The 24,388-nt window shown below is 30.7% G+C and overlaps 1 protein-coding gene across 1 annotated transcript in view; it reads left to right on the top strand.

Annotated features, from left to right (window-relative positions):
* The window catches only part of LOC145304235 (uncharacterized), a 292,443-nt gene that overhangs the window by 199,351 nt on the left and 68,704 nt on the right, over nt 1–24,388 (top strand). Inside the window, exon 7 of the mRNA XM_080146075.1 lies at nt 21,288–21,343. Within this exon, the coding sequence (XP_080002201.1) occupies nt 21,288–21,343 (56 nt within the window). The remainder of the gene's footprint in view (nt 1–21,287; nt 21,344–24,388) is intronic.

Raw genomic sequence — 24,388 nt, 5'->3', positions numbered from 1 at the left:
TTGGACCAAAAATACCAAAGATATGAGGAAATATGTCAAACATATAAAAATAGCCAAAAACCTGCTAAATGGCAGTTTGGCCGCCATTGTTTCTTTTCTTAAAACACCAGAAATTTAATGAGAATATCTTTAACTGAAAAATTTTTGAAAATTGAACTATAAACACTAAAGATATGGGTAAAAATGTGATAAATACAAAAATAGCCAAAAACCTGCAAAAAGGCAGTCTGACAGTCATTGTTGTTTTCATCAAACGACAGGAAATTTAATTTTGATATCTTTAACTGAAAAAATTTCGAAAATCGGACCATAAACACCAAATATATGGGGAAAAATGTGAAAAATATAAAAATAGCCAAAAACCTGCAAAAAGGCAGTCTGACCGTCATTGTTGTTTTCCTCAAATGACGGGAAATTTATTTTTGATATCTTTAACTGAAAAAATTTTGAAAATCGGACCATAAACACCAAAGATATGGGAAAAATTTGGAAAATATAAAAAATAGCCTAAAACCTGCTAAAAAGCAGTCTGACTGCCATTGATGTTTTATAGTTAATTGTGCTCCTTAATGATGGGAATGTTGTCAAAAAATTTCAGCTCTCTATCTTTTATAGGAGCCGAGAAAATCACGTTTCCCCCAATTCATTAATTACGGACGGACGGACAGACGGACGGACGGACGGACATTGTGATTTATAGAGTAGCTTCGCTACTAAAAAGGAGACCTCACATATTGTAATCTTAAACATGTATGCTCTACATAAAATTAGAATTTAAAAAGTAGGCCTGAGAAAGATAAGATTCACTAGGATGTCCAGATAGTATCTCCAGTCAGGGAATGAATTGCAATATCTATCTATTTTTCTATCTATTTTTCTATCTATTTTTCTAGCTTTCTATCTATCTATCCGGCTACCTATCTTTTTTTTCGTCTATCCATCTTAAAAAGCATCTATTACAATTCAACCCATATAACTTTTTATTCAATTAATTTTTGCAGAGAGAGAGAGAGGGAATAATGGGCTGTTTATTACAGTTGCCTCCAAAGTTCTATAATAATGTTTCCTTTTTCGTTGGCTTTATAACTCTGGGGACTTGATTGGTTGTTTCATTAAGTTAAGTGTTCAAACGTTGTCAAATTTCTCCAAATATTTATCTTCTCTATATGCCTTACATCCATAGAGAAAATAATAAAAGAGAGAAATCGAGGTATTTGAAGGACTAAAATAGGCAGTGGGCCTAGAGGCCTATATTGAGCAATTACCGCGCTGAATTTTTAATGTTATTCCACCACTTTTCAAAATGGGAATATCTCAAAATTAAATGTAATTTCAAGACAATTATAGTTGCTGTTTGAAGCATACATCTGATTTTTATAGGATGATATAGAAATATTTTGAATTATCATCCATTCTGATGAAACCTAATGAAAGAATATAAAATTATCATTATTAATTTTTTATGACTTTGCTACTGACTTTAATCACAACACTCATTATTAGCTTATAAGATTTATATTGCAGTCTATCTAACTTTTATTTCTTAATAAATAAACGTTTTTACAAGTTTAATATGAACATTTGATTGTAAATTATAATAATCAGTTTTTCAGTGCCATCTAGCTTTAGATATAGAACTAGAATATCAAAGCGTTCATAAATTTTTATTTTGCCTGTATTTTTCTTAATTTGGATTTTTGTCACTAAAGGGCCAAACCCTGAGGGGTAAATAACATCACTTGAAAATGTTAAAAATATTGTAAAAACGAGTATTGTCTTAGAAAGAACATAGATAGCATTACAGATTGTTCACTTATTTAGATTATTCAGTTATGAAATTTTTTATTTAATATTTAGCCTTAGTTTTAATGTATGTCTTCGAAGTAGACAACTAGCGAACCTGGTGGCTGAGAGCTAAACTATTAATTTTTTATTAGTAAACATTTTAAAGTTTTATCATGTTAATTAGATTTAAATATTACATTTAGGCTAATTTGAAAAAAAATTAATTTTTGATCATGAAAGGTGAACCCTCCTATTTTTAAACTAGGCGAAACATACTTTTCTGCTGCACTAAGACCGCCCACGGCTGTTTGTTTTTTAAGATTCTAAATCAAATTGTATTTTAAATATTTTCTTTAAATTTTTTTAAAAACATAATAAATTACAGAAAAATAATAATAATTAATAAGATAAATTTTTTTTTATATTTTTTTACATATATAGAATAGGTTATGATTAAGATGCAAAAAGCCGCGGACGGTTTAGATAAATAGCAGACAAATTATTTTACTAGGGGGAAGTAATATTTTACAATGAAATTGGGGTGAGTATTCATCCTCTTATCCTTTTTCCTTATGCTTACATCTATCCATCTATACATCTTTTTTTGTAAAAAAAAGATATAAAATATTACAATTATCCTGGGTTAAGACCTTAAACTATGTAGAGATACCCTTTCACTTTATTATGATGGTGTAAACCAATAGACTACAAAGTTAAAGACCTACCATATTCAGATTTTGATGATAGCAGCTATACTCTTATTTGATATTTGATATTGATAACAATTATAGCATGTTTCTTTTAAGTTCAGGAAATCAAGAACTAAAAACTATTGTAAAATTGGGATAAAATCATAAAACATCTTTTAAAATCCTACATTTTAACAACAACATAAAAAAATAAATATTCTTTTTTTCTACTCTTACTCTATTGGATAACTATACACCTTACTTTTACATTTATTATATAAAGTAGCTACTCTATAAATTTAATTTGTCCATTCGTTTTTGACTATCTGACTTTTGTAAAATGTGTTCATAGCTTTATTTTGCTAATAATATTTCTTTTATTGATTGCTTTATTGATAACCATAACAGCATACTTGTATCTAAAAATTAAAGTAAAAACAATTAATTTAATCTAAAAAAATACTATTTTTTCTTTCATATAAAATATACATGTGTCAAAAAAGGTATAGGAATTGCATGACATGTGATCGTAGATATAATATTTAATATCAAATTTGAAGGGTATATTCATTGGTTTATACCATATATATTATTTTGCATATCCAAGTATATACATGGACCATTGCAGGACACTAAGGGTATCCTACAAAAAAAACTCTTTAAAATCGTTTGATAGGTTTTCTCAAAGGATATAAAAATGGACGATAAATGTATGTACATCCCCAATTGTGATAAAGATGTAATAAATTTTCCTAAGCCAACGATTTTATCAAACTTTTGGGACAATATAATATACAATAATATACAATCTAATGTCCCATCCATCTCTATTTTTCCATCTAAATATTCCGTATTCTCAAACGTCAATTGGAATTAAAAATATCCTTTTTAACCAGATTTTTAAGGAAAATAACTTTTCGAGGATCTTAGTGTACATTCATACAGTAAGACATCGTATTGCTTGGTGTAATAGTTTGAAAATTCAAAACAAATTTAACCTTAAGTAATGTCCAAAAAAAATTTGCCAATCACCGCAAATTTTGCCCCTTCATAAATTTTTGTGCATTTGTAAAATTTGCCACCCTTACAACACAAGGATAGCAACATCCATAAAAGCATAGCTCTTTATATCAGACTGTTATTGGACAAATAGACTAACGGGCTTCTTATTAATAATAATTATAGAGTTACTTTAAAAATTGTACCTTACTATTACAGGAATCATATTATATAAAATTTACAAAGAAATCATAGAATCTTCTAAAGTATAGATGTTCCATTTTCATGTAAAATTCTGCGCTACTTATGGATATAATTGACTTTGTGTGTGATTATAAAGAAGCAAGTAAACAATGTTAATATGAAATTTACTTGAATTTAAGTTTCAAAAATGTGTTAAATGAGTTTTAGGATTGTGTTCAAACAATAAAGAAAATTCTGCACTTAAGAAATAATTTACGTGCGTTGTAAAAAATGTCATAGATATTTAAACATTTGTTTCAAAATAGATACTTTTTAGAGGTGAAAATTTGAAAAAAATGTAATTTTTTCAGAGAAATTACATTTTTCTTTATCTTAAAACTATTTTTTAGCTGTTTTAGTATCATCTTTGTTGTTTTAAAGCAATTCCAGTGTCGTTTCATCGGAATGGAATTTTCAATCAAGGAGTTTTGAAACCATTTTTCTTCTTTCAGTAGGAATAGTTGAAATTCTCTTCTATAAGTTGAACAGGGAACATCTTAAATACGGAAACCCAGGGATCCAAAGGGATAAGATAATGACCTATTAACTTGATGTAGAATACAGAATACCAATGATGATATACAAAATTATCCCTTCTGTAGATTACAATTAGTGGTTGAAACGTTTGGACTCTTAACTTAAAAAAAAACAATAAAATTTTATGAAAGTCCCCAAAGTTAACAACTATTTCTGTAATGCTTTTTAAATAAAATGGCAGAAAAATTATCTAATGTATGTATTTTATTTTTTTTTAAATATTAAATAAAATAGAAATTATACAAAAATCAATCCTTGAGTTCCATTGTTTTCATAGAGGTCCTTAAAACATATAAAACAAAGAATAAGTATTAAAAAGAAAATAGAAATGTTATTTTTAAATGTAACTTTCGAATAAAATATAAAGTTTAAAATTATAAGATAATTTAATGATATTTTTTAAGTTTAAGATCAATTTCACTTTAATTTTAGATTTTAAAGTATGATAATTAGTTGAAATTTTTATGTAAATTAATAATATACCTAAAAGTTTACAAATTAGCAATGCCATGTACTGCAAAGAGAGGTATCATATCTGACATATTTTTTTCTAATAAATTTTGAAAGCTTTTTCTTTGCAATAACATTTTGTACAATTTTTTTTAAAATTTACTTACTGCTTTATTTGAGTTTTCAACTAGTTTAATGTTCAGCTTAGCATCTAAAATAGGCTTCCCTACCATTGCATTGGACGTAATTTTAAAAAAACCTTATTTTAGAACAATTAGGTGTAAAATCCTCTTTTATAAACTATCCTCTTTTATGTTCATTACCTAATAAAAGCTTCGCTTCCATTGACTTAATAGTATGAAGGTTTATCTCCAACCATTAGGTTAAAAATCCTTGACCGAACGCCTAAGGTCATTTATTAGCCATTTTATATTGCAGAAAAAAAGGAACTTTTGTGCGAAAAAAACAAGGATTATAACATCCTAAAATACAAACACAGCAATACAAAATTATATTTAGGTAAAATTCCTGATATACAATTAGAAAGTTCATAATTAATATCCTATACCTCTATATTTTCAATATCTTCTTCAAAGCCCCTAACCCTGGGGGTCTTTTAAAGCCTTTCCTTTTCAATCAAACCTATGATAAAATGATAAATTGGTGCCAAAAATTATATTAAGGAAAGTTAACTCAATTGACCAATAGTTATACAACCATAACAAACTAGAGTTGCTGTGCTAGTAAGTGTTCGATAAGTTTCAGGACGTCCAGAATAAACTTAAGAGTTGCTGCCTTATTAATAAAAAAAATCTAAATGAGCAGCATAAATTTGTTTCATTTCTCCGCTAAAAAGATCTTGACACCTCATTACCCTCAGTAATAAAAAAATTCAATGGAGGTGCTCTAAAAATCACTTGTAAGATTTTTTACAGTATGGCATTTAAAAGTATTAATATTTGCTGGATTAGACCCGGTTCTGAGCAATACCATTAATACTAATTTTATTAGCCTGTACCTTCGACCCTTGAGGATAACAAAGCTTATATTAATCTTAAAATTTTTCATTTTACTATCCGCGAAAAGCTGAAAATATTTTTTTGTAGTCCCACTACCTTATTAAACTACCATTGTCATACAAGGGTTCACAACCTTCATAGAATGTACCAACTATAAAATGAATCTTAAAAAAGTAAAAAAGAAAAGATTTTTATGACATAGGCCTGTTTTAGACTAGGCATGCAATTTTAGTAATCGCCATTTTTTTCATGATTTGTTAAAGTAAAAGAACATTTTGCTTCATCCTTATACTAAAGTAACAGGATGTTTGTCTGTGTGTCTGTACTGAAGGATCTCGCTAACCGCTGAACCGATCGGGTTCTTCTTAACAGGGTATATTCTCATAGGTCCCGGAAAGTTTTTTAACTATTTTGGGGGAGGGTACCACCACCCTTCCAAGAGAAATCACAACAAATCGAATTTTTTTTTTTACGTTTCTTGATTTTAGAAAGAGAGTTCAACGCAAACATAAACGTCAAATGCAACATAGACATATTTTAATTATAAAAAAAACATTTAAAGTGCCACTAGAGGCCTCTAGGGGCGTAACCGCCAGTACTTCAATAAAAGATTAATACTATTGACATTATTTTGAAAATTATGAGTTTGATATAGGACACAATATGGTCAAAATTATGTTTTAAAAAATTGCGCATAAAATGTTCATATAATTTTTTGTATACATACTAAGATATGAAAGAATATACTCCTAGCATATTTTTTTGCATATTTCATATTCATTCCAATTTGTAATATTATTCAAACAGAGAAAATATTTTGGTTCAACACAATATGGGGCAAAACCCTTCTTTTACAAGCTAGACCATCCAAAAACACCATCTGAATTTTACATTTAAAATAAACCTCTTTAGGTTAGGTTAAAAGGACTCTCCACAGAAAAATCAACTTTGGATTTTTGAAAATCTAACCTGAAACTATTATTCTCTGTTCAATTTTAGGCATTTTTTGTTTTTGTGGCATCGCGATCGAAGCCCTTTAAAAATTTTGTCCGCCGCCTATTTGTACTGCCACTATAACATTTTGTACAACACTTTACCTCCACTCAATATATGTTCGCCGCTAAAGAACATTTGCTCCATTGCCACCGGCCGCTCTACGATTTATCCTCTTCCTTGACTGGACAATCCTGCCGCCTCCATTTTGTGTTCGCCTCCGCCAAATATAACCATCTTTTGCCGCAGTTGCCGCATTCATCGCCCTTCTCCGCCGCTACTCCGCTATACATTGCTTACGTCGCTCTACACAACACCCCCAGCCTCCATTTAATTTCTGAACAAGGGAGAGGGGAGCATGTATTGAACCGCGACATACAGCAATAAATAGCGGAGTAGCGGCGGAGAAGGGCGATGAATGCGGCAACATAGAAGCTAAAAATCACTAAAGCAGCACAAATTTAATGGCGGGAGGATTCACTTAAAGGCGGTCAAAAATTTCAAAGGGCTTCAATCGCGATGCCACAAAAACAAAAAATGCCTAAAATTGAACAGAGAATAATAGTTTCAGGTTAGATTTTCAAAAATCCAAAGTTGATTTTTCTGTGGAGAGTCCTTTTAAGTATGTTTTTGGAGAGCCCTGCAGGGTTTGGTTAGGGCCATCTAAAATCGCTCACCTTAGGGACTCTAGTTCGACAAATAAGGAAATAAGATTGGGAGAAAAGGGGGGGGGGGTTTGCTGGTAAATTAAAAGATTTTACTTAATGTTCATATTTTTCTCACTTAAATCTTGTTACAAAATGTGTACATTCACATAAGTTTTTAGGTTTTTGGGTTAAGAAAAAAGAAATAATTCTAATCCACATATCTGGAAATTCTAATCTAATCTGAATAACCTCTAGAAGGCGGAGTGGCGGAATGGCCAAACGTCTCATAGACAACCAGCCTTTTGATTAAACGACCTGAACGATTTGGCCAAGACATTCCCACAAACCTTTTCACATGAGTAGCATAACACAAGCTGAAATACTACACAGTGATCTTAAAGGATAAGACAATGGACGTTTGATAAATAAAACAAAATTACCCCTTTTGTAATTTAAAATTTGTTTGTTGAAATGCTTGGACACTACTAGGTTGGAACCAACCAATAAACAATAAATAATAAACAAAACATATTTTAATCCTAAAAAAAACTATATTTTTTGTGTTGCTATAATAACAGCACCAAAGTTGAACCAGTGTTCCCACAGCTAGTTAGCCAGGCAGACAAAAAGGCCCTCGAGGAACTTGGAAAAGAGGTCAGGGAGTGAGGGGACATTGGACTGTTTATAGCACTAGTCCCCAAAGTTTTATAATAACGTTTTCTTATTTGTTGGCGTAAAGACTTGGGGACTTTTATTGAATTTTGATTATTTGGTTCATTCAGTTGAGTTTCAAAACGTTTCTACCACTAATTGCAATATATTACAGAAAGGGTAATTTTGTATATCATCATTTGGGATGTTTTTTCCCTTTAGATTCCTGGAAAGGGGTAAACTGGAGAGGGCCTGGGGGAACCAAAACGCCATAAATGGTAAAAAGTATTGTACGCGAACGTGAAGAAAAACAACACAATGTTTCATGTGGTTTATTACTACAGAATAACTGTGGGGGGATCACAAATAAAAACAAAAAACGTTTAAAATTTGAATCTGTAACATTGAACTATAAAATAAAATGGTACCCAAAGTTTTATAACTCCTTGGTTTGCTCCAAATTACCTGTGTCAACCAATAATTGTAATCTACAGAAGGTGTTATCTTGTTTATCATCATTGGGGATGTATGTCAATTTATCTTCGCTGTCCTATCCTTTAAGATCCCTGGGGAAAAAGCCTTCCCCCCAGCCACCCTCACGAGGTAGCATAAATAACAAAATCATGAAAAATTATTGTTTTTAAGTCTACATATCAAATTGGCGATAGCAAGATGTTATTCAATATTTTGTATCACTTCATGAATAACAAGGTAAAGTGAATACAAGGGGTTGAAGGCCAGAAGTGCTCTGGGCTTCACGTGTCTGACAAAACAGCAAATAATTGTTGGTTTTGGAAAAGGAATAGTTCCTTTAAAATAATTTGATGAAAATACTTCTGGTTTTATCCGGTTTTTAAGACTTCATTCAAAAGAGGTCTTAATTTCTTCCATATCTTTTAATGGCCCGCACAACATTTCCCATAATTAATTCCAAACACTAACTATGATTCTTTAAAGGTGCTTTAAGAAATTACTACACTACAATATATGTTGTAGATAGCATAATATTTTGTGAAATTGTATAAACATTGTTACCATATATCCACAAATTGTACTTATAAACATTTTGTACTAATTTTTTTTGAACTTTTATGCAAATTTTATCTTTATTTTCACTAAATATGTTGTTTTATTGTTTTAACTGAAAACAGCAAGTGTTGTATATATTATTTATGGTAGAACTATTAGCAGGTTTTAGGCTGTATTTAAAGGGAGAATTTCACCCTCTTGGAAAGAAATAGCCCACAAATAAAGTTACTCTCTTCTTCTAGTCTTTAAAAAATGCACATGGTATAGTTGTAAAACAAGAGATTTTAAAACACTAACTTAATGATTTTTGACAAATTCATTGCTGTCTGATAAACAGACCAACTACTTACCAGCCATACTAGAAAATCAGCTTAATTGCTGAAATTCTCATGTTAATTAAAACAAGCCACTGGTGTAGAAAAAATTAAAACTCATTGTAAAATCGTATAAAAAGTTATTTCATGTAATAGATGTTTTGTATGTTTGTCTGTCTGTGTGCGTGTGTATGTGAGGAGAAATTAAGCTATATAAAGTGTAATATCTAAAAAGATTAACTATATCCAAGGAAATGAACAATGCACCGCAATAAACTTTATTGCTCTGGACAAAGTCACCAACAAAACGTTGGAAAATACAGGATCAGTCAAATAAAAAACGGACAAAAACATGGATTTCAATTATTGATGAAATAAATTAAGATGTTAATATTTACAGGATAACACTTAAATTTTTCTAATCAAAACATGATCACTAGAAATTTAGGGAATTTATCGTAATAATTAGTGTACGATGTTTATTTTTGCATACTTCATCATACTAGAGATGTTAATGCATTTACTTTAGGCTTTTACATATTTTAGGGTTAAACAGTTAATACGGAGCCAACTATTACCGAAAATTATTACTATAAACACTGACCACTAATTATAAAAGGATATTTAAAAGGTTGGTTGTCTGAAATTGATATATTTAACATGAATATTTCTGTTTTTTATTATGTTATTGAAAAATTTAATTAGCTGACACAAAACAATATTTGCAAAACCTAACTAATTAAATAACACAAAAAGGATTTGGTTTCATTTGAAACATAATTTTGTGAATGAAATCCTATTAGCCTAGAAAAGTCCAGCCAACTATATTCTAAATTTCTGACCCTGATTCTCTAATTAATGACAATGCATCCAGAGATGGCTCTAGGCCTGTAAAAATTATTGCAAAAAAAAATAAACAAAACTGAATATTATTATAGTCATAGCTGATATATTGCTCTTATAAACATTTTTCAAATTAGATATTTTTGGTGGGTCGATCAACCAATGTTTTTGAAGAATATAAATTCTATTTCCATGACCATCCAAATGTGTAGAGAATTAAACTTGACATGATGAGAACTGCATCAAAAATTAGGTTTGTGGTTTTGTCAACTTTGGGATTATGGTGCAAAGTTTTTAGTCTCCGGGGAGTGATACTACAAGATTTTGTCATTTTTTCAAACAGTTTCAACTTTGTAACACTTGTATGCTTCAGTTTTTTATACAATAAATGTTTTCAGTAATTATGTGAGGTTTTTTCAGCTTTTGTTAAACATTATTTAAATGAGATAAAATTTTTGCGATACCTTAGAAGACTATCATTTTTTTACAATTCAAATACACACATTAAGAGAATATTTACATAAGATAGTGTTGTATAAACAAGTTATATATAGTTTTTAAATTTTAAATGAATGACAAATTTGCAAATAATTTAGTTTTAGAATTCAAAGGATACATTTGGAAAATTCTGGTTTATCATTTGAATGAATGTGTATTAAAATATAACCACTAATCATTTTGGTCTTATCATAACAATATCATTAATGAAACATTTTTTTATACACTAGCGAATGCTCCCCTAGCATCTAGGGACTCTATATTTGAAGAAAGTTGGATGACAGAAAAATAGCCTAAAACCATACCTACCCAGCCATTTTATAAAAATAAAATAGCCTAAAACCATCCCAAAACCAATAAAGGAGGACTATATCGGTTCAGTGGTTAGCGAGATCCTTCGCTACAGACAAAAAAAGCTTATTACTTTATATATTAGGATATGAGTGTTTATCATTTGTATAACTATACTTTATCTTTTACATATTTAAAAAAAATTCTGGAAAAGTTGTTTTAACATTTTGCTTTTATGTGTAAACAACTACTGAATATTTTGTGTATATGATATATTTATCATTCTATTTTGCATTGTCAAATGAAAATATTTAGATGAAAGCATTTAAACCACATCAAACAATGCTACAACAGCTAAAGTTCACTGTCAGGGTATAAAACTAGAGTAATTATGATAAATTTAGGAGTATGACAAGCAAATGACACAAATCTATAGCAATAGTCTTTAAGTTGGTAGGATTTAATTCATATTCTATAGATCTGTTCACCTTATGGTACTAATATTTTTAAAAAGTTAATGTTCTTTAAAATGATGTGTAAAAGCCTCTTTAGGATATTAAATGTAATGTATTTTTGCTGGAATCTGGATTATTTCAACCATGCATTCATTTTACATCACATTACTAACATTAACAAATGCAAAAGCCAAATTATGTGGATTATAAACACAAATTAAACAAAAAGAACAGTTTTCTAGATTAAAAGAATAAAAATATTTCTCTTCAGTTATTTGGCTGAAGACAGGGCATAATAAAAAAGTGTGCATGTGTTGTTTTTGTCAGCAATGTCAGTGGATGAAAAACTTCTCTTTAAACCAATCAAAATATTATGTATTTTTACCACCATTTCTGAAGATTTTGTTTCTAGTGTCATTGGGTATTAATTTTAGTTTCAATGATAACCAATTAGATTCAGGTATAAGGAATAACCAACAAGTGAAATAAATCTAAAATAATATTTGAGGGGCAAATGGAGAGGTCGTCAATTTTACGATGTGTTGCCCCCCAACGACAGCTGAAAAACACGTATAGGTTTTGTGATTTTTTTCTGAATTAATTTTGTTATTGGTATAAGCTGAATCAGATTTAAATTATTGGTGGAAACTTTTGGCTACTTTTTGCTTGTAAATCCAATGAAGATTTTTTAAATTTTACCCTGATGATTTTCATGTTTTAAGGGCACCTTCAATGTTTGTCTCATGACTTGTGTGCTTTATTACCGAGCCGAATTTTCTTTTTATCAAAGTCAAACAGTGAAGTGATGACTAGGTCTTGTTATCACAGATTACAGACCATTGTTTTACTTCTAATCTCCCCCCTCCCTGATTATTTTCCCTCTCTTCTCCCCCCTCCCAAATTTTTCCCTTTTTCCCATCCCTGACATATCTATCTGTCTGTCAGAAAGTGTTACTGAAATAGATGTCTAATTATTGGGGCTTTATCTTGATTTATTTGATTTTTTATTTCTTTACACTAACTAGATAGATAGATAGTTAGATATATAAAAAGATAGCAAGCTACTTAATCTCAGAAATCAATCAGGTGTTGGCATAAATAGAACATTTTAGTTAGGATAAAAGTGGTCCTGCTAAATTACAAAAATATTTTATATGCTTTTTTTTACACTTTATAGGCAATTTAAATCCTATATAAGATGGTTGTCTAGTTGTCAACTATTACTACTTTTAGTGATTGCCATAAAGTCGATATAAACCATTGATTTAAATGTCAAAATACAACCAAAGACTAATTTGAGCGTTGTAGCTCAGTGATAACGCACTTAGTTATGGTGGTGAGAGTTCGAGTTCAAGTCCCCATGAGGCAACTTGAATTTCTCAGTCGCAATTCATTCACGCAACTTTCCCTTGGTTGTGTAAGAAGGGTAATAATTGGGTAGTTTGGATACTCAATAGTCAAGTTCATAATATCAGTACTATCCTAACGCAAGATCCTCTGTGTAGAGCGTCATTAATTACGATGACTTACTTTGGGACACCTGTCATACTCGGCGAAGGTGAGGTAAAAAAAAGGTCCCTTGAGACAGCGCGTCAAGAACTTGTACTTGAGCGTAGACCTTGAGCTGGCCCTGGTGCTAGCATACAAAAGTGTCTCGTCCTACTCCATAGGTACACACACACACAAAGACTATTTTTATGTTATTATTTTAATTGAAACCTATTTCTAATGATTGCTGTATTGCATAAACATATAGCCTGTTTAAGATAACATTTTTCTAATTTACGACGCCTCAAAATTAAGTACACTCATAAAAGTATTTGGACTTCTTTGAAATAGAGGGAAAAATAGTAAAGAGTGAGAAAGTGAAAGAGGAGAAAATAGAGAAAGAAAAAAGGGGTTTGCAAGTTTTATTATGATTAGTTAGGGAAATAAAAAAGACACACACACACACTCCTTCTCAAAGATATAAGAGAGAGAAAGAGAGAGAGAGAGAGAGAGAGAGAGAGAGAGAGAGAGTGGTGGAACCCTCTCTCAAAATAGTTTTAAAATCTTTCCAGGACCTATGAGAAGCTACATTATAAAGGAGAACCATATCGGTTCAGCCGTTACAGAGATCTTTTGGTACAGAAAGACATACACAAAAACATATCCTGTTACCTTTATATAAGGGTATCAAAGTTAGATTCTAAAAAGTGTCCTTTTCTACTATTTTAGTTACTATACATTTTTTCAGCAGTTTTTAATATTCTACGAGTGCAGTGTATAAACAAATATTTAAATTTTTTTGCAAAAAAGATGTAGAATAAATAAAAATAAATCCCTCTCGAACTGTTATTCAAATGATGAATATGTTTAGAGTTCATACAATAAAACCAATTTTACATGTCAAAACTACAAAACTAGACTTTTTTGAAGAAGGGAGAGAACGTTTGGCTATTTAATTTAGTCTCTAAAGTTTTATAATAACGTTTCTTATTTGTTGGCTTAACAACTTTGGGGACTTTTTTAAAATTGGATTGTTCGTTAAATTAGGTGTCCAAACGTTTTAACCCCTTTTTGTAATTAACAGAAAGGATAAATTTGTGTATGATCATTGGGTATGTACATTAATTTATTAGCCATTGTCTTATCCGTCGTTAGATATGTGTTCATAGAGGAAAAAGGAATTGACTTCAACTCTTCCGCCAATGAAAATTAGCATGCAAGGAAAAATTAATAAAATGGTTTCTGCATATTATTTTGTTGGCTTGGATAAACACCATGCTACTCTGCGAATATACATGCAGCTTTTCTAGATTTCCATAATATTCTTACATTTTTTTACATGAATAGCTAAAAGCAGATTGTATTGGATGTAATAATATTTAACTAGCGGCTACGTAGCTAGATGTCTTTTTGGACAATCGAAAAAAGTTGGGGATGAGGGTAAATATTCCATGGTTTCAACACTTAATTGGTTTAGATTTAATATTTCAATTATCATTTAAATTTATAAAAAAAATCACCCAACCTATTCTATACAATTTCTGTTAAAATACAAAGACAAAAAAGTCATTACATAAATCATAAAACTGACTTTATTTAAATAAGATATGTTTATATAATACAGACAATATTAAACTTAGCAAAATTGAACCATGAAGTGCAATAAAAACAGAATAAAGCCGTTGTAGATGTCTTAAGTAGCACAATAACATATGAAAAATTCAGAGTAATAAGTTTTTAAAAGCGAAGCTTTTCTATAATTAGGGTCGGTCAGTCCGTACGTCCGTGACGGATAGCTTTTTTCGTAAATTTAGGCATATTAGAATTGTCCTATCGATTTCAAACTTTGCATGGTGATTCAAATATTCTGTATTGTAGAAACTTAAAGAATTTAATTACAGCAATGGTTAAATATTAAAGCACGTTTGTGTTTTAATATAAAAAGTTAGAGGCTTATATTTAGTTATATGTTTTAATTTTTACAAGAACAATTTTCCATTTATAGCAGAGAAGCAATAAAAAAATAAAAAAATCCAATCCATAAATAAATTAGCAGGGAGGGAGAAGACAATAAACTGTCAGTTACACTGGTACCCAAAATTTTATAACCACATTAGCTCAGTACTTTAATTCAATTTTAATTGCTCGATTCCAAGCTACTAATGTCTAAACTTTTCAACCTATAATTTTAATCTACAAAAGGTGTAATTTTTTTATCATCATTGTTGATGAATTTCATTTTATTGTTAATTGTCTTATCCCTTAAGATCACTGAATAAGAGTATTTGCCCTCTATTATGTAATTATGTTCTTTGCGAAGTTTCTTTGAAAACCTTTTAATTTAAAAAAAGGAAATTCTAAAGTAGCTTCGCTTACAAAAACTAAGAATTTATGAGAGGAATAAAATTGAGATGTTTTGCCAGACCTAAATCCTTTTTATCTTTGTTTAAAGGAGGATATACACACGTCTATACAATGCAGACAATTTTAAGCATTAATAAAATAGCTATTCGCCATTTTTTGGGAGGTTTTTGTATTTGCCTTTACAAATGCATGCTGCAAAATGCAATACTGACAAACAAACCATCACAACGAGTAAATAATGTAAATAATGATTTGCTAAATATTTTTTTCTTCTTTCCTTGGGAGAAATCTACATTTGAAATGTGTGTAAAAAATGTAGGAATTGTTCCCAAATTTAACATTTCTCAATCATCATTCTAATTCCCCTTGTTATCTATCTATCTACATATATTTTAGCTATCTGTCTATATAATGCTATGTCAATAATCTTTCTGTGTGTTTTCCAGTCTATCTATCTATCTGTTTGGTTATCTATCTATTTGTCTATTTATTAATCTGTTTATCTATCTATTTATATAACTAATTATATATAAATTTCTGTCTGTATATCTATCTATCTTTCCTTGTGTCAATCTATTTTGTAAATTTATTTATCACTATGTCTATTTGTATATCTATTTGTCTGTTTATTCATCTATCTGTCTATTCATCTGTCTGTCTATAATCTAGTTCTTTATTTAACTGTCCGACTAAACTAACAATAAAATATCTATTTAATATCAATATTTTTTTTTACAATTATCAATTTCGTATTATGTTAATGTTTAATAAATTCAAATCCATCTATCTGTCTATCAATCTATTTCTATATCTATCTATCAATCAATAATCCCCTTTATTCCCCTTTTGTCGCAGTTTATATTTAAATTGGCTTTAAAGAAGATTTCCTTTTATAACGAAACCCTTTTATTTTTCCCTCTTCTCTTTCTCTCTCTCTTTCTCTCTCTTTTTCTCTCTCTTTTTCTCTCTCTCTCTCTCTCTCTCTCTCTCTCTCTCTCTCTCTCTCTCTCTCTCTCTCTCTCTCTCTCTCTCTCTCTCTCTCTCTCTCTCTCTCTCTCTCTCTCTCTCTCTTTCTCTCTCTTATATCTTTGAGAAGGAGTGTGTGTGTGTGTCTTTTTTATTTCCCTAACTAATCATAATAAAAAAAAGCCCGCCCTCCCCCCCACTAAAAAATGTTTCTTAACCTAGTAGTACTAGAAATTTAAAGTTGTATTGTAGTTGAAATATATCTAAATAAACATTTATTTGATTTGTTTTTCTTCATATAATGAAGCAAAAAAGTTTTTAGTTAAGTTTCCTATAAATTTTTGGAAAATTTTTAGGTTATGCCCCTAAAGGCCTTTATCAGCCCTTGAGGAAGTAAGTCAACCCTCTTCGAAGTTAAATGTAAAATTTCTATAGGTTATTTTTTCTATGGTTGATTAAGAACCACATTGGTTCAGATGTTTGCGAGATCTTAAACAACAGACAGACACACATCCTGATACTTTTAAATACGGATTGATAGTTTTGTATTAACCTATATTATATGTGAATAAAGTTTGAAATCAAATAAACAAACAAGAAAACCAAAAGTTGGGATTACACTTTAAAAGTCAAACATTGAATGAAAATTTAATTTTAATCTTATTTAACTTTGGGATAAATAACAAATAATTTTCCATTTTTTATGGCTATCTTTTAACTTACATTTCTTTTCGAGTCTTTATAATTAAAACTACCTAGGCTATCTGGCAATGCTATGAAAAAGTTTATCTTTCTCTTAGGCAGGTTTAAAAGTAAGTTAATAGGTTCTTTTTACAATTTTTGTAGCTTTAAGAAACACTTGCCTTTTGTCATGAGATAGTATTAAGAAAGATTAGGGTTACATACCCCACAGTCAAGCAGCTTAAATCCTTGCAAGAATCACAATACTAAGCTTTCCCGAAAATTATGGACTGATTTTTACGATCTTATTGGACATACAGACAATCATTACATAAGCCAAGTGGATTTTACGAAAATTTGTCTGTAGTCACTTATTGAACAGTCTATGCTATAGCTCTACTATTGAAGTTTGACATATTGTTGACCTAATTCAATTATTGAACAGTCTATGCTATAACTCTAGTATTGAGGTTTGACAAAAATTGTTGATCTAATTCAATTATTGAACAGTCTAGGCTATAACTCTAATATTGAAGTTTGACAGAAAATGTTGACCTAATTCAATTATTGAACAGTCTATGCTGTAACTCTACTATTGAAGCTTGACAAAAAGTCTTCACCTAATTCAATTATTGAACAGTCTTTGCTGCAACTCTAACATTGAAGTTTGACAAAAAGGCTTCACCTAATTCAATTATTGAACAGTCTATGCTGTAACTCTAATATTGAAGTTTGACAAAAATTGTTGACCTGATTCAATAAATAAACACTCAACAGTCTATTCTGTAACTCTAATATTGAAGTTTGACAAAAAAGTCTGCACCTAATTCAATTATTGAACAGTCTATGTTGTAGCTCTAATATTGAAGTTTGACAAAAAGTGTTGACCTAATCTTGACATGATTAAATAGTTTGAGTTGTTTGAGCGCCTACACAGAGCCAGGATTAACATCTATAGGTCTTTCTTTGCATCATTCCTACTTCATGTATAGGTGTGGCGAGAAAAAAGCAGTTTTTTTTACATTTCATAGATTAGCTTTAATTGTATATGATATTGAGGTATTCAATAATTTGATATCCGGCCGGATACATTACATTAAAACTATCCGGACACCAGATATCCGGTTCATTTCCAATGCTGGATATCCGGTTTTTCGGATGGACATCCGGTTCATTTATAATTCTGGATATCCGGTTTTCCAGACGGATATCCGGTAATTTGGCGGATATTGAAGGTTGGCCAGGTATCCGGCCTGATACCGGTTATACGGCATAAGAGATCAGCCAGATATTCAGTATCCGGTATACGGCCAAAAAAGTCTCCGGCCAAACCCTAATTTTAAATAAAAGAAAGTAGCTATTTAGTAGCCACACCTCCTATTTTGAAAACCAGTGGCATGTGTGTCTAAATAAATTCAACATGCACACAAATGTACACAGCTCTAGGGGTGCAACAGTTTTTTAAAACTTGTGGATATGTTATTTAAAAAAAACAGTAATGTTTATCTTAATAATATAAGATTTGGGGTCATGTGAAGGAAACGAAGTTGCGGGTTTTGTCGTATTTTCACAGTAGTTTTTGAAAATTTATTTTAGATAAAGTTAGGTTAGGTGATTGCCCCAAAGGTTTAGGCAATTGGCCCCGCAGGAGCTAGAAATAAGAGAAAAGCTAATGTGAAAAAATGACAACCCGCAACTTCTCCTTCACATGACCCAAGATTTGTTCTTAATTTGTTTCAATAGTGGCTAGAGGTCTCTAGAAGCATTCCTAGTGGCAATTTTATAAGAAGGATGGAACAAATCTTTCCTTAAATAAAAACCTTCACTGGAAAACCATAACGGTTCAGCAGTTAGCGAGATCCCTCGCTACACACAGATAGAGAGATAGACATCATGTTACTTTCATTTAATTATCACTTTATCTTAATTCTAGCTTATATCAATTTGATGATAAACAAATAACCCCTTCTGTAGATTAAAATTGGCGGTTGAATCGTTTGGACACACAACTTAATGAATCAACCAATCAAAATTCAATGAAAATCAAGACAATGGCCGATCAATTGATGTATATCCCCAATGTTGATAAACAAATTACCCCTTCTGTGGATTAAAAGAAGTGTTTGAAACATTTGGACACTCAACTTAATCAACCAACCAATCAAAATTCAATAAAAATCGTCAAAGTTGTTAAGCAAACGAATAAAGAAACGTAATCATAAAACTTAAGAGACTAGTGTAATAAACATTCCAATGCCCCCTCTTACCTGAAATTAAGAATATATTTTGTTATGTCATATATTGATTTTACAGCAGCATTTAAAAAACATCCGTATGTCCAAAATGGTTGCAAGGGAAGCCAATTAAAGATGTTTGATTATGCCTCTCAACTCTTTGTCTTTAGATTTAGATAGACAAAATTATTTTATCAATTCCAACATGAGAAATAATCTATCATAAATAGTAGACAGTTTCAAAACTTATCTGCTTTTTAAAATTTTCCCTGATTATATCTTTTACCCGAATTTAAAAGAATTATATTAAATATACTATGATTTTCTAAATTCACAGGGAGCGAGGGGGATTGGACTATAAATTATCCTGGTAACAAAAGTTTTAAAAAGACGTCGTCTCATTGGTTAACTTTAAACAAATCATGATTGTTTGGTTGTAACCTCCAATATAAATTTTTTTTGAATCAGTTTAATTCAAAAGAGTAATTTTAGGGATTGTACATCAACTTATATTCCATCGTCTTATCCATTAAGATCCTTGTGATTTTATTATTTTATTTTGAAACCCTCTAATAAACAGACTTACATTTAATGTTTACAAACAGAAAATAATCAGAAGGCAAGGAGAAAAAAATTTGCCTCAATGTTTTTTATTTTATTAAAAAATTCTCAGTTGCAATAATGTTGGGGCAAAATAGTTTTTCTTCATATGCCATATATTCCAATTAAAATAAGAGATTTGAAAATAGATGGATTAAGAGTAAGAGAGAGAGAATAAAAAGGTTCATTTTTCATGAATGATAATTTGTCTAAGCTTAAGAATTGTTTCTTTTAAAGATAGATAGAAAGATAATAGTTATTTCTCGCATCATATTATATACAGCTTTCCGCGGATATAGAATGTACAATTATATGATTAAAACCAGTTTTTTAAGCCCCGAGGTGCCGAAGGCACGGGCTAAAAAACTGGTTTTAATCTTATGATTGTACATTTTTAAATTCGTAGAAAGCTGGATATAATACGATGCTAGACATAATTTTTTCGTATGGATGAGAACCGGTTCCTATCCACCGTATTCGAATGAATACGAGAAATCTTTTAATAACATTGATATAAAGATAAGTGGATGAATTTAATATTTAACGACGTCCAAAGAGGGGGGGGGGGTGCCCCCCCTTTCAAGCCTTTATAAACACTCATTAACCCCCCCCCCCGCTAAAAAGGCTTGAGCGTCCTATTTCTATGTATATTCACTTTAAATCAAAATATTATTGCATTTAAATAAAACTAATATTTATATTCATTGCTCAAAGAAATTTACAAACTAACGAACTATCTGCAATACTGTTAAACAGTTAGGGAGTTGAATCCATTTTTATAGAAGCAGAAATATAATCTATGATAGATATCTTCACCAAGAGAGACAATAGTGGAATCTTATATTTCAAAAATCGTATCGGCGTTGAAGATATCTTCACCAAGAGAGGGGAAAGTGGAAGGGTAGATTACAGTTTTAGAGGGTCCAAACCATAATCATAGATTATATTTCTGCTTCTATAAAAATGGATTCAACTCCCTAACTGTTAAACATGTAACTGTTATTTTTCCTTGAAAAAAGTTTAACCTTGTAATTTCTATGTGACCTATGTATACTAAGAGATATAAGTTTTCTAGAATTTTAATGTAGGGAGTAGATTTGAAATCTGCATCAAATTTTAGGGATTTTTTATAAAATTCGTTTTTTGTATAATTCTTTATCTAAAAGCGGAAATACAAATTAAGTTAATTAATTTTGGCATCCGTGATTGGTGGATTTAAAAAATCTGCGCTCTGATTGGATGTCGTACATCATTCAACCAATTAGAGCGCAGGTAGTTTAAAATCCACCTATCCTATTGGTCAAAATTAATTAACTTAAAATGTATTTCCGCTTTTAGATAAAGAATTTTACAAAAAACGAATTTTATAAAAAATCCTTAAAATTTGATGCAGATTTCAAATCTACTCACTACATTAAAATTCCGGAAAACTTATATCTCTTAATGTATACCCCTGTTTTTGATAAAAAAAATTATGAAGTTTGATATTAATTATTATATCTTTATTTTAGTACCGTACCAACGACCAGAGCTGATGGACATCATAACCATAGTGGTCTTTCTACAGGTAATAGAAAGATAGATAGATAGATAGATAGATAGACAGATAGATAGACAGACAGACAGACAGATAGATAGATAGATAGATAGATAGATAGATAGATAGATAGATAGATAGATAGATAGATAGATAGATAGATAGATAGATAGATAGATAGATAGATAGATAGATAGATAGATAGATAGATAGATAGATAGATAGATAGATAGATAGATAGACCAACGACCAGAGCTGATGGGCATCATAACCATAGCGGTCTTTCTACAGGTAATAGATGGATAGATAGATAGATAGATAGATATATAACAGATATATAGATAGATAGATAGACCAACGACTAGAGCTGATGGACATCATAACCACAGCGGTCTTTCTTCAGGTAATAGAGGGTTAGATAGACAGATAGATAGATAGATAGACAGACAGATAGATAGATAGACAGACAGATAGATAGATAGACAGACAGATAGATAGATAGACAGACAGATAGATAGATAGACCAACGACCAGAGCTGATGGACATCATAACCACAGCGGTCTTTCTACAGGTAATAGAAAGATAGATAGACAGATATATATATATATAACAGATAGATAGATAGATAGATAGACCAACGACCAGAGCTGATGGACATCATATCCATAGTGGTCTTTCTACAGGTAAAAGATGGATAGATAGATAGATAGATAAACAGACAGATAGATAGATAGACAGACAGATAGATAGATAGACCAACGACTAGAGCTGATGGACATCATAACCATAGCGGGCTTTCTACAGGTAATAGAAAGATAGATAGACAAATAGATAGATATATGTGTATATAGATAGATAGATAGATTGATTATTTATAGATAGGTTTATATAAATAGATAAATATTTAAGATTGGCCATAATTGATAAATAGAAGGTTGCTCATTTGATAAATATGTAAGCTTGATAAATCATTATAAAAAAGAACGTTATCTAATTCGTTAGCTCAAAGCTTTGGTGGCTTATGTTGGATTTTGATTTATTGGTTTCAAACTAGCTGTGCCAAAAAATATCTGTAGAAGAGGTATATATGTTTTTCATCATTGGGGGTTTTATTGAAATGTAATAATTAAATGTTAATTATCAAAATAATCAATAAATTCAAAGGGTTGGTCTATAAGATGAAAACAAATTGATAATTGGCTACTTGGAGTAGAGCCAATTTTAGTGTAGTTTCCGCAATACAGCCAAATAGAATTTTCAGCCTAAAGAAAATCAACCTTTTAAGATTTTTAAAAAATCTAGAAGTCTAAAACTGACCCAACTATGGCAATCCCATGCTCAAACTGATTTTAATTTGAGGCTTCGTTGCTGAACCCTGATAAATAAAACTATTTTGCTTAATCATTTATTATAATGTAAAAATTAATTTGAGAGAATGCTTCTATCAGTAAGATTCCTTATATAAATTCTGCCGACACAATCAAACCGTTTTAGAGATCCTTTGCTTCCGACAATTTTTTGTGTTGGTAAAGCATGGCTTTTATCTTTGTAGTTTTATACATTTAAAAAATAAATTAGAACGCTATTTTGATATTATGAATTTAGATTTATTGTATGGAAGCGAATTTGTCTATAGTCTACTAAACATATGTATGTAATATGTATATCACAGTAATTAAAGGGACTTGGTAAAGAGATATAAAAAAGCATTATTCTGTAAGGGCGGCATCCGAAAAAATATAAGAGGATTTGGGTATAGTCCCTTTCGTGGCAACACTCCTTAAGGGGCGATTCTTCGTTTTTTTTACAGCAGCTTTTCTCCTATTTCTAGCCCCTGCGGGGGGCTCTAACCCTGCGGGGCCAATTGTCTAACCCTGTGGGGCAGACACCTAACCCAATATAACCTAACCTAACCTAAAATAACCTATCAAAAGCCATTTTAAAAATACGACGAATCGCCCCTTTAAGGGGCGTTGCCACGAAAGGGACTATTCCCGAGGATTTGTGTTTTTCTTTGTGGATTTAAACCCCCACGCCTTCAACACATATAATACCTTAAATCATTTCTAACAAACACAGTAGATTTTTTATGAGCATAATTTGATTTTTTAAAATTCTCCTTAGCTGGATCATTAAATGTGTAGCCGCTGCCGCTGCCAGAGGTACAGCCACTAACCTAATAGCGATCTTTAGATCAAATTGGCAACGCGTGGCCACGGCTATATGCGATCTTTAAATCACAACCACTTTTTGAATTTTCAGTAAAAATATGAAGAAGAAAAATAATAATAATACGAAAAACTTCTAACATTTTAAATCCATGTTTTATTGGCAGCACTGGCAGTGGCGACGGCTACGTTTGCGGCTACGACTACGGCCACGACTAAGGCCACGGCTACGGAAACGGCTACACATTTAAAAATCCAGCTCTTATCAATTTTAATCCTGAAATTTTCCCCACTGTCTGTTATAATTAGTTGAACTCTTTAATCTCTATTCCAAGATTATGTTCAATTTTTTCCGCCAAAAATAAAACTGTTTCAAAAGCTTTTTAACCCCTTTTTGGCTGAATAGTGTCTTATCCCCTTGCTTCTGTGGACTCTGTAATCAAAAAGGAGTTTGTGCAGAAAAATAGTCCAAACTTTAATTTAGAATTAATATTGCCATAAAGAAAACATCAAAGGAGCTATATAAAGCTTCTCTTAAAATGACAATTCGTTAGGTTCAGTGGTTAACAAGATCTTAAGGACCTCAATTTACGGTATAGGATGGGAAATTATTTTTCTCGTATTCATTCGAATCTGGTGGATAGGAACCGGTTCTCATCCATACGAAAAAACTATGTCTAGCATCGTATTATATCCAGCTTTCTACGAATATAAAAATGCACAATCATAAGATTAAAACAGGTTTTTTTAGACGGTGCCTTCGACACCTCGGGGCAAAAAAATGGTTTTAATCTTATAATTGTACATTCTATATCCGCGGAAAGCTGTTTATAATACGATGCGAGAAATAACTAATCCATAAAAAAATTGCTCATATTATTTACTCTCTATTTTATACTCCAAAAA

The sequence above is a fragment of the Acartia tonsa genome, chromosome 13 (genome assembly GCF_053477335.1).
Source record: "Acartia tonsa isolate MP-2025a chromosome 13, ASM5347733v1, whole genome shotgun sequence".
Taxonomy (NCBI): domain Eukaryota; kingdom Metazoa; phylum Arthropoda; class Copepoda; order Calanoida; family Acartiidae; genus Acartia; species Acartia tonsa.
The sequence above is the reverse complement of the archived record's forward strand: the minus strand, read 5'-3'. Positions and strand labels throughout refer to the sequence as shown.